Below are 12,036 nucleotides of genomic sequence, written 5' to 3' on the forward strand. Positions count from 1 at the left end.
CTAACTTAAAAGTACTTTTTAAATGAAATATAGCAGCTTGTATTATGTAAATAATTTCTTAATATTCATAAAAAACAGATTTTTTTCATAGCAAGACATTTTTCTCATCTTATAAGTGAAATAATCTGCCAGAGAACTAAAACTTTTTCATCAATATTAAGGAATTATTCACTTAAAACAAATTCCTATATCTTATTTAAGTTAGTCTTGTCTTATTTCAAGTGTACTAAGTTATTTGCACTAGAAAGCTGTGTATATAAAATAAACAGTGATTTGTGGTTCAGAAAAAAAAAATCTTATTTTCCTCAAAACAGCAACATTTTTAGCTAGTTTTGATGTATACTTGGGAGATCTGTGCAACGTTATATCCTGGCAATTTCTCCTGTTGTTTGCCCTTTGTGGAAGGATTAATGGCTAAATTATGTTGTACAAAACCAATTAGTTTCCAAATTCGTGTTTGATTTATAAAGGAATAAGGAATCAAAAGCAATCCAAATCTGAGCTGCTGAATTGGATGGGATAAGAAAATAGGGGCACAGTGGCGCTACCCGCTGTAACCTTGAGGCTGAAGCTCAAACATGATGTCAACAGAATGTAACAAAACCCAAACAATCACCAAAAAATAACATCCTGTGATAAATGGCTAGCTGCTTATGATCACATTACAAAACATCAACACCAAACTGCTGAGCCTGGAGCTGACACAACTCATTTATCTAAAGTCACACTGAGTCCAAGATGTGTCCGATGGTTTCCTACTGTAACTCAATCTGACCCTTCCAGCATCACAAAATGATTCCATGAGGGTGAAATATGAATATATGTGAGGGTACAGCTAGAATGATGCATATCTGCTTTGAGACAAGACAAACTGGAATTACTTTTGGAAAAACACAGGTAAGTGTGTTGGTTTAAAAGTGATTGTTATGCTTCCTTGAACAGGTTAAGAAAGGTTTATGAGCTAAACAAAACATGTTCAATAGATCTTTGAAGGGGTTTCTGGTTGCTAGGTAACGGGCTGGGCTTCCGGGGTTGCTAGGTAACGCGCTGGGCTTCTGGGGTTGCTAGGTAACACATTGGGCTGGCAAATTTTTGACATTACATTCCGAAGTTTTTTAAAAAGGCTCATTTTCCAGACACCAAAAAGCATTAACATACTGCAGAATTGACTTGGTTGTTTTTAAGTCTTCCTCAGTTCATTCAGCTGTTTTTAGAAGCATCAGAGATTCAAGTGGAAGTACAAAAACGTGTAATATGTGAATTTAGCACCATACTTCCCCTTTAATCACACAGGGTGAACAAACTCCTCCTCTAGATTTGATCCTGTGCCGACTGATTTGCGTGTCCACGTTTGTTTGTTTTTTACAGCAGAAGCTTAATTTTTCTGCCTCAGGGGCATCAAGGTGTGCTCAGATAATTCATCAGTCTGACACACCGTTAAATATTTCAATACTATTTTGTCTCTCTCTGCATCTCTCCTGCTCGTATGGAGGCGTCACTTACTGTAAAATCTTTGCTTTAAATCTACCGGCTGTGTGCCGGGACTTGAGTACCTGCTGTTTTCCAACAATCTTCCTTCCATATCTTTAATCCAGAGGAGAGCTGCACTCTAGGAGCCGATTACCAGCAGAGCGTGGCAAGACTTGTGCAACAGCGGCAGCAGGCAGGCAGAAACGTTCGTGTCTAGAGATGCTTTAAGAGATTCTCTGATGGCTCTGCCAGTAGTCAAATTATACCTTTTGAGGGTAAAGAAGACTGTGCCATCATTCTGTAAGGGATTAGTAAGTACTTGTGTTTCAGTGCGTGATGGAGGCAAATTTTCTCTACTTTGTGAAGCCTTAAAAGACAAAGTCTGAAAAGAGGTGGATTTGTATTTAAAAATAAGCTACAAATAACAAACAAAAGGAAATTCAGATACAAGGATTTAGTTCAGTAAATCTTTAGAAGAGTAAATTTGGCCTTTTTCTATTTCAGTTTTGTACTTAAATTTACAGTTTAAAACATCTGTTTTAGTATTTTTAAATGTGTCTACTAAAAATCTAGTAAATATAAAGAAGGCAAACTTATTGATTATAAGGAGAGTCACTTTTAAAATCCGGGCTCATCTCGTACAGGTGTGTGATATAGGTTTTCCAGTGCGTGTTGATGTTCTTGTTCACTTACATTGGCGCTCAGCTGTGTCGTGAGGGCGGAAACCTTTTCCTGGGAGGCATCCAGCTCCCGGCGAAGTTTTCGGATCTGCGGGGTCAAGACAAAAACATCAAAAACGCAACCAGACGCATAATGAGGAAAACACTGCAGCCACAAACAGGGGAGGATCCCTCATCTGAACAATTTGTTCTGAGTTCACTGCAAAAACACAAAGTCTTACCAAGTAATTACAGCCTAGTTTCTATTCCAAATATCTTAGTGCGCTTGAAAAAAGAAAAACTAACTTATAAATAACTTTTCAGCAAGATATAGGAGCTATTTTAAGTCAATAATTCCTTAATATCGATGTAAACGTACTAGCTTTGATAAGACATTTTTCCCATATTTGAAACAATCGGCCAGTGGAGCTTGTTCTTCTGTGTTTTGCAGTGTACAGGTGTTCAGTGGGTTAAGAAGGTCAGTCACAACCTGGCTACATGTGTAACTGGATACAACTGTGAAAACATGCCCATGTTCCAACAAGTCCAGCTAGTGAACGCAGAAAATTAAAGAGGCTGTGAGCGCTGTGGGCGTGCTGATGCTTACCTCCGACTGAGACTTCTCCTCGTTCTGAAAAACAAACAGCAGAAGAAGAGAAAACCATTAGAGTCTTCAACCTGCCGCGGGTCAGACCGCACATTTCCTGACTCCCGTTTGATTTATTAGCTCCTTGGAGACGAGCTTTATAAACTGTGGAGCGTATTGTCTGGTGTAATATGTCTGGGAAGCAGAGATATCCTCCTGAAGGCATTTCACCGTGTGTGCCGAGTCTCATTGTCAAAATGGAACAATAGCCAAAAAAAAGAAATAGGTGGTAAAAAGACATGCAGAGCACAGAAAACAAACGCTAGCTCGCACGAACGCAACACGCCCTGATGCTGGTCACCAAAACACTGAAACATGCAACACCCACATTTACATATAAACACAGCTGCACCTGAACTTGTATTTATAGATGATAACAACGGGTTTGTTTGCAGCTAAATTTAAGGTGAATTTGACTTTTTTTTCTCCTCTGCTGAAACAACCCACTGCAGCAGCTTTCCCAGCAGAGTCTGAGCAGCTAACATTAGCACATCTGGACGGTGGCATGTGGTTTACAGAGAGACTCAAAAACACACGCAGGCACACAACCAGCTGATCCTAGAAACGCAAACACAGAAGTTTGTCCTGGAGACGCAGAGGAAACAGAGAAACAGCTCTCCAATGCAAAAATAGCAACGCACAAAGATCTTATTTCAATTAGCCTTTATGTTCACAAAATGATGTGATTCTAACCTACACTGCAAAAAAACTAAATCTTACCAACTAGTTTTGGTCTACTTTCCAGAGCAAATATCTTATTACACCTGAAATAAGACAAGCTTACTTGTAAGATAGCTTACAAGTATCTTCTCAGTAAGATATGGGAGCTTGTTTTAAGTAAATAACACCTTAATATCGATACAGTTCCACTGTATCTTGTTTCAAATACATTAAGATATTTTCTCTGTTATAATTGAAATAACCTGCCAATTGAACTTTTTATCAATTTTAAGGAATTTATTACTTAAAACAAGCTCTTACATCTGGATTAAAAGTTACATGTAAGTTAGTTTTGTCTTATTTCAGGTGCTCTAAGATATTTGCAGTAGAAACAACACAAAAATACTGGGTGAGATTTTGTGTTTTTGCAGTGCAACCACCTGATCCTAGAAACACACAGCAGTTTGTCCTGAAACGACTCACTGTAACAAAAACATCACCACTCGGTTCTATCAGCAACAGATTACAGCACATAAATCTTATTTCAAAGAGACTTTAGAGCCAGAAAATAACGCGCCTCTGACTCACGCTCCATAAAATCAGAAACCGGAACACTCTGCTCCCGTTTCCTACCGTTTGCTGCCAAACCGGGACCGATCCCGTCAGAGATAGAGTCGCCATCATTTTGGCTCCGTTCTGATTTCCAGCCTGTAACTTTCAGGCTCTGAGGGTCAAAGCCAGTATGAGAGGTTCTGAGCTACACCTGCTCAGGTGAGCGAACAGAGACAGGAGGAGGAGGAGCTTCACTTTCTGTGTGCACATGTGGGCTGTTCCCTGCTACTCTGTGTGCCTACGGTTAAACCTTTTCCTTTCAGGATGTGTGAGTCACATATCTGTTTGAGCTGACTGATAAACTTTAATATTTAAATGAATTGAAGCGGTTTCCACATGAATAACTGCAAAAATAATTTCTACTTTGGCAATTTTTGGGTTCAACAGGGTATTACAGCCACACTAAGACAATAAAAATAATAAGATTACGAGCATAAAGTAATTATATATCAACAATAAAGTTGTACTCTTATAACAATAAATTTATAAAATTAAAACAATAAACTTGTATGAGACTAAAATCATATCATTACAAGAATAAATTTGCAATATTAACAGAATAAAGTTATAATGTTACAAGAATAAATAATTATGTTAAAACTTATTTTTGTAATATTTTGACTTTATTCTCACGTTATCATGACTTTATTTTTGTACGACTATTCTTGTAATATTATGATTTTCTTCTAGTAATTTAATTTTTTAATTTTTTATTAACGCCGTAAGAAAGCTGCTGGATGTAAAATTACGTTCAGCTCTGATGGCACTGGAGTCCAGAGTAAAGTTAGTAGAAGTAAAAAGTAAAATATATGTGACAGGGAGAATCGTTGCCTTCAGGAACATAAAAATATGAGGAAATTTCACACCAGTTCTGAAGCGTAAACTCACCGTGGAGTAAATGGACGAAGTGCTGGACACCAAAGACAGAGATGAGCCATGAACTGCAGAAACAGAAACAAAAAGAAAAGGTTTCACTGTTTGGCCGTGACTGCATGGCAGAAACAGAAATACCGCTCTCGACAAACAGATTCATTTTAAAAAGACTTCTTCAGGACACCGCAACATAATGAAGTGGGATTTATATCACTAAACTGCACATAGAGACTTTATTTAATCATATTTTTTAATTTATTGCTACTTATTTATGTGATTGTAAAAAAAAGTGTGAAAAATTAATATATATATATATTTTAATGAATTTTTGATTTAATGACAACGATAAATCTAAATTATTATAATAACCAGCATTTTTTCAAAAAACAAATGTCAGATTTGTCTTATTTCAAGTCCACTAAAGTATCTGCACTAGAAACTGGACTAAGATTTTGTGTTTTTGCAGGGTGGGGTTATAATTGGTGGTCAGGAAGTTGGGCCCCCAAATCAAATTCAGCTCAAAGCCCCAGACAACCTTGGGTCGGCTCTGCTGTGATTACAACCAGACCTCCCACAGTCTCCCCACACAAACTTCCCAGTCTTCCCAGTTCTGTCCAGGCGGAGTTTAATTCCTGACTATAAAGATAAAACTCCTCCACATTACAGCCCAACCATGGCGAAACTAATGACAAGCTGAACTTTACCGCAGTGACTCAGCGGCTAATCACACATGTATGGAAAACAGGGCCGCTACTGTTCCCTGTCTGGAAGCAGATTAGAAGGGATCAGCAATGTGATGTCAGAAACCACGGCGAGAGGTCGGCCCGATCCGCAAAAGAACCTTTTGTTCTGTTAGATAGGAGTTTACAGAAGATTCACTCTTATCTCTGTTTGGTCTAGACGGGAAGGTGTGCAGTCAGCCACATGAAAGCAGAACATTTAGTTTTCACTGACAGACAAAACAATCAGGCTGTACAGCTTTATTACCAAGTTAGCCACAAATGTGTCTTTTTTTAAGTGGAATGGCTGTTTTGCTTTTTTTAATTAAATGAAAACTGAGTCAAACTTTATTGCAAATGTATGGACGAATTGCTAATATCGAATTCAAGATAATAGCATCTCAAGCTTGACTTTGTCTCTCTGGGTCGACTACTCATTGTGTCAAGAAAACACCAACAGTCAGCTCATTTTGTTGTGATAACAGTTTTATGGTGTTATTATTACTCAGGGTAATGAGACTTTATCCTTGCTTTGTTGTTGTTTCTGTTCAGCCGCATCTCTTAAAGTTAATCATTATGCAATGGTATATACAAAACACATTCATGGCATGTTTTTCCACAAAAATCATACTTAGATAATGAGATTTTAATCTGCTCAGTTCTACCTATTTTGAAATGTTTTATGGCCTCCTGTCCCTTTAAATCAAAATAAGCTGCTGCTGGCCACGCCCCCCCGACTCACCATTTATGCTCGCGTATGAAAATGGCTGCAAACACTTGTCTTTTCAAGCAGACATCGTACAGTAAATACGGCAGTAAAACCAGCTGACCAAACGTGCTGAAGCTCTGCTTGGGTTGCTAGGTAACGGGCTGGATTCCGCTGGGGTTGCTAAGTAACGGGCCGTATTCCGCTGGGGTTGCTAAGTAACAGGTCGTATTCCGCTGGGGTTGCTAAGTAACGGGCCGTATTCCGCTGGGATTACTAGGTGAAGGGTCATGCCTGCTGATTTGTGACGTTACATTACAGAGGTCTTTGAAATGGATAATTTTCCAGAGACAAAAAAACATCAACTTATTGCTGAAAACCATCTAAGTGGGTTTTTTAAGTGCTTGGACTGTGTTTAGAAGAAGTAGAAACCCAAATGGAAGTACAAAGATTAAAACGTTGAATTTAGCATGTAAGTTGTAAAAGTTTGATTTCAGACTTTGATATTTAACCAAACTTGAAAAAATTTCAGCTTTATTTTATATTTCAAGTCTTTCAACCCTCTAATAAACCAGCAGATTTAAAAGCAGTTCTTGGACTGGCGGAAAACTGCAGTCATGTTTCATCATCTCCTGTTATTTCAAACAAATACTTTTTAATCCATCCATTCATCCATACTGAGCCTAACCCTGCAGCCAGTGGGTGAGAGGTAATGTACAGATGAAACATCGTTGTTGCGCTGATTTTTTGAAAGATGTTGAAGGTTAGAAACTCAGGCTTTTACTAGGCGGTTATTTCCATCAAGAAGAGCTGGTTTAGTTAGTTTGGGGACTGGGAGAGGTGTTTGTTTTTCATACATCCCACTGGGAGAAAGCCTCAGGGCAGACCCAGGACTCACCAGAAAGATTATATCTTTTGGTTGGTTTGGGAATGCCCCTCGTTCTGCAACAAGAGGTGGAGCAAATGGCTAAGGAAAGAACTGTCCTTATCCCTAAAACTGTCAAAATAAGAAAAACTGAGAAAACATTTTCATTAACTGAAATAAAAAAAAATGGAGTAAAAACGGTAACCACCTGAAACTATATAAACTATGTGTTTATAAAACTAATTAAACACAAAGTGTTTGTACGATCAGCTGTCAGTAAATTACAGTTCTCCATAATCCTGGTGGCATTTATGCTAATCCGCAAAGTGGCAACAGTAAAAATTGGGAGAAAAAGCAGTCAGTTCGTTGTTCAACAATAAATGAATTAACTAATAGAAAATGTTTCTTCTGTTGAGTATTTATTACCCATTAGATGTAAACATAATCACAATACACCTTTAACTTGTGAATTCTGCAACATTAACCAAAGTATAAACAAAACCAAAACTACTGCTACAGTATAAATAATATAAATAATAGAAACTAGCAAATACTTTTAAGCCTTCCTGAATATAAAAACCTGCAAAACTGAGAATCTTCACGTTTCATATGAAAAGTCCACATGTTTGGTTTGAGACAATAAAACATTTTCTGAAACATTTTTTGAAAACGTGCATACAGTGGTGCTTTTGATATAGGCAACTGCCCAGGGCGGCATCAAAAATGGGCTGTGTGGAGGACGGGGGGACAACCAAGATCTAGAAAATATATCTTGTCAGTTGTTCATTGAGCAGGTTTGCTACTACTTTTATGGATGTGCAGTGGAGTAAGTTTTTCCTTTAATGCATCTGTGTGCATATTCATATTTCAAGCTTACAAAGTTATTCTTAGTGATTAATCGGGATTAAGCTTATTACATTTTCTAATCGATTTGCAGAAGTAAAATTTTTCCATATTTTCAGGGCTTTGAATTGTACCAGTAATGACTTGAGTAGTCACCAATAATTTCTAAAACTTTTACCTTTTTAAAATCGTCTTTCACTCGAATAAAATAAAAAAAAAATCCCCAACCCCAAGCTCAGACAAGTGACCCCGAAGCTGTAAACTATAATTTAAAACAGTAAATTTATGTCTGTGATTCTCCTTTAAGCTGAAAAAATATTTGCAAACATAAATATGAGCAGGGGGGATTCAGTTTGGTGTGGATGAGATGACAAAGTGCGGTGTTGCTGCTCTCGTTAAGCACAACAAAGTGTTTCAGGGATGATGCGTCTTTTGAGTCTGGAGGGAAACTCTACCCCTCAGAAACATGGACATGCACACAAGCTGCATGTCACAGCAGAGACGACAACCAAGACAAAGAGTGAAAGTGGGAGGGAGAAAGTTTAGCTCGGTGGTTTTCCTAAATGTCACCACGTCTCACTCACACCTCACACAGCGATCCCTGTAATTATCCCCTCTGCTGAAACGGGAGGAGGACAGATATGTTACAGCATGAGGTGCAACAACATGCCTTCAACTGTGGTTTTCAACCAGACCTACGGCTTTCAAGACAAGTTGTGCAATGGATGATGGACAGCTGCTCATGCACAATAAAATAAGCTAAAACATGAGGATACAAACCAGAGATGCACCGATTAATTTCTGTATCAATCCCAATATTTAAAAAAATTCTAGATCGGTTTTCTATCACAATGTGGATGATCAGGGAAGGTTAAGACTTGGTTCTGCAAAAACTCCACATTAATACATTTGTAATTCAGTACTTTTATGTCTGTTTTTAAAAAAACATAGAAACATTTTGAGTCAATTCAGTACATTAGCCATGTTGGATTGACTTAAAAAACGTGAAGCTGAAACTTTAAAACTTCAGTTTATCTCAGAATTTTTCAGAAAGAACATTTTTTTCAACCACATGAACCATTCCTGCTAAAATGTGTTAAATTTCATTATCATGGGAACACAGTATAAGGAAACAACACAATATGATGTTTATCTCAATTAAACTTTAATACTTTTTTAAAAACGGAAATAATTTGGTTTTTAATAGTTTTTCAATCCCTGAATGCACTGTTTAGTTGACAAGCTGCAGCTTAAAACATCAGCTTTTCCTTGACGTCTGATCAACGAAAATGGTTACTTTGCTTTTTTGTTATTTATTGCAACTTTTATTTGTGTTTTAAAGTTTTAAATGCTCATTTCATTTCCCCAATTTTGTATTAATCAGGTGCCAGCAAGCTTTTTAAGTTACATTTTTCTTGAGCCATAAAACTTAAATGACCCCTTGGAAAACAATGGCTTATCATACTTAATATTTTATAAACAAAAAAACTAATAATTGTTTAAGTCAAATAAGGAAGCAGAAGTAGGAGGCCTTTGAACTGGTGCACATGCATTTAAACCTGATTTCATCCCAGATGTGAAACAGAAACTCGAGCGGAGGTCTGACCTTCTTCGAAGCCGTCCCTGAAAGATCCCGACCGGCTCATGGTGCGGGTCTTCTCGTCCAGCGACATGCAGGAGTTTCTCAGTCGGCTGTCGCTGCACGGGTCAAAAGGAGCGTCCTGATTGGTCAGGCTGTTGTTGCGCAGACCAGCGAGGTTGATCTGACCTGCAGAGGTTGGGCTGGATGCTGCAGAAATGACACAACCAGAGCATCAAAGCTGGTTCTTTTTAAAAGCACATTTAAATACAGGCTATATTAAATACAATAAAACATTTTACATACATTTAAACACATAAATGTGGGAGTTGGTGGATCTAAAATGAACCAGCTCTCTGTCAATGAGCTTTCAGTGCCTCATTAAGGTATTCACACATGATCCTGATGCACAAGCTTTAATGATTTTTATTAGGATTTTATGTGATAAAGCAACACAAAGTATTGCATAATTAAAGCAGGAACAAAAAGCAAACATTGTTCCAAATACAAATCCTAAAAATGTGACCTGCATTTATATTAAAGGGGATCAAGTACACAAAATTCACATTTTGCACAATTTTGATTGCTCATTTTGGTCTGAACCAGCAATAACCGAATTGTTTTTGGTTTCAAAAACTTTCTGATTGTTGAGTCACATTCGACAAGCAATGGGTCGTTACCCAGCAACCCAAGTGGAGCTCCAGCATGTTTGTTCAGCTGGTTTTACTGCTGTATGCACTGTACAATGGCTGCTGGAAAACACAAGTGTTTTGTTGTTGACTCACCATCCAGAAACCACTTGCTGCATTCTTGTTGATTGTGCAGGAGGCTCTACTTCTGCTTTTCTAAGACATACGCTTGTAAAATTGCTTATCTGTTAGCAGCTATTTTCATGTTTGAGTATAAATATCGAGTGACTGGAACGGATTATTTTAATTTTAAGTGACGGTGCCCTAAAACAGCTCAGACACATCCTAACATTTTCAAGTAAAAATAATAGGTACCTTTAATGTTTTTACATTTTTTGCAGTACTTAATAGTTTGTTTTTTTCGAGGATTGTCCTTTCCTCCCAAAAAATTAGCAGACATGCAAATTTGGATGAAATCACTCACAACGGTGGAGTGCGTTTATTAATTATATGACTTTAAAACATTTGATTGACCTGGATTTAGTAAGTAATACCAAAGTAAATGCATGCCACACTTTACAGATTTGCCAGTGAATGTATACATTTTTTTTTTTTTTTTTTTTTTTTTTGAGTGGCCTACCCAGCTGTCCAAAGTTGAAGCGAGTCCCAGAGGGAGAGGTGAGGCTGGAGCTGGGGGAGAACGGTGAGTTACTGGCAGAGTCCTGCAGCCCACTGGTGGAGTGGGAGCGCAGCCAATCACGGTCCTCATGACCCCGCAGCTGCTGAGACGGACCGTACCTGCAGAGAGTCAAAGAATTGGCTTAAAACGGAAGCCAGGGCATCAAAATGGAGATTTTGTGTGGAGTATATGGGATTTTATTATTCTTTTAACAACAAGTGATCTGGATTTTGTTGCTTATTTTGCTTCCAGCAGCCAGATTAATCACCAGGATCTGACATGAAGATGAGACAGATGCTGCACCAACATATTACAACAGCGTGAACGTTTTTTTAAAAGCTTTGAGCAACGGAAAAAAGCAGAAAAGACGGCAAAAAAGAAAAAATTTGATCCCCTGATACAAAAAAAAAATCATGCCTGCCCCAGAACAACACACTGATAGATCTGCACAGGAACAAACACTCAACACGACAACACATGTGGTAAGTGCCAAACAAAATCTTGATTTTGAAAAGCGTGAGCAGAAGCCTTAACGAGATGATGTGGACGCTGCGAAAAATAAAAAAAATATAGCAGAGGCTGGTAAAACCGGAGTGAAAAGGTGCAAAGTGCCCAACAGGAGAACAAATGAGGTACCTGAATCCCTTCTTAGGCAGAGTGTTTCTACCACAATGTGGCCCGCTGTGGGAGAAAAACACTTCAGAAGAGGAACACAAATGGAGGGAGGAGGCAAGGAAACGTGTCTCTGAAAAAATGGCTGAAATTATTTTAACAATGTATTCTCTATGCTGCAATCTACAGGATCAGGGCCACTGGAAAAAAATCTTATTTTAATCTCAGAAGTTTGAGAAAATTAAAGTCAAAATTCCAAGAAAAAAAAGTCAAAATTAAAAAAAAAAAAGAAAGTCAGGATCTTGAGATTAGATTTCTGAGATTAAAATCAAAATTCTCAGAAAAAGTCATATTTCCTTCTCTTTTTTTCAGTGACCCTAATCCTCTGCAATAGCAATCAAATAATGTCCAAACTGGAAAGTTTTATTTATTTATTTATTTTTTTCAGAATGTCAAAAGCTTTAGCAAAAAAAATAATAATGAA

The 12,036-nt window shown here is 37.7% G+C and overlaps 1 protein-coding gene across 1 annotated transcript in view; it reads right to left on the bottom strand.

Annotated features, from left to right (window-relative positions):
* nav2a (neuron navigator 2a) overlaps positions 1-12,036 on the bottom strand; it is a 64,309-nt gene that overhangs the window by 15,728 nt on the left and 36,545 nt on the right. The window contains exons 12-17 of the mRNA XM_088004461.1: positions 11,577-11,621; positions 10,902-11,059; positions 9,660-9,842; positions 4,936-4,988; positions 2,737-2,760; positions 2,164-2,238 (exon numbers count right to left, since the gene is read on the bottom strand). Coding sequence (XP_087860587.1) covers positions 2,164-2,238; positions 2,737-2,760; positions 4,936-4,988; positions 9,660-9,842; positions 10,902-11,059; positions 11,577-11,621 — 538 coding nt within the window. The remainder of the gene's footprint in view (positions 1-2,163; positions 2,239-2,736; positions 2,761-4,935; positions 4,989-9,659; positions 9,843-10,901; positions 11,060-11,576; positions 11,622-12,036) is intronic.

This window comes from Poecilia mexicana, unplaced genomic scaffold, assembly GCF_051168715.1.
Source record: "Poecilia mexicana isolate PSO_F unplaced genomic scaffold, ASM5116871v1 scaffold_3, whole genome shotgun sequence".
Taxonomy (NCBI): Eukaryota; Metazoa; Chordata; class Actinopteri; order Cyprinodontiformes; family Poeciliidae; genus Poecilia; species Poecilia mexicana.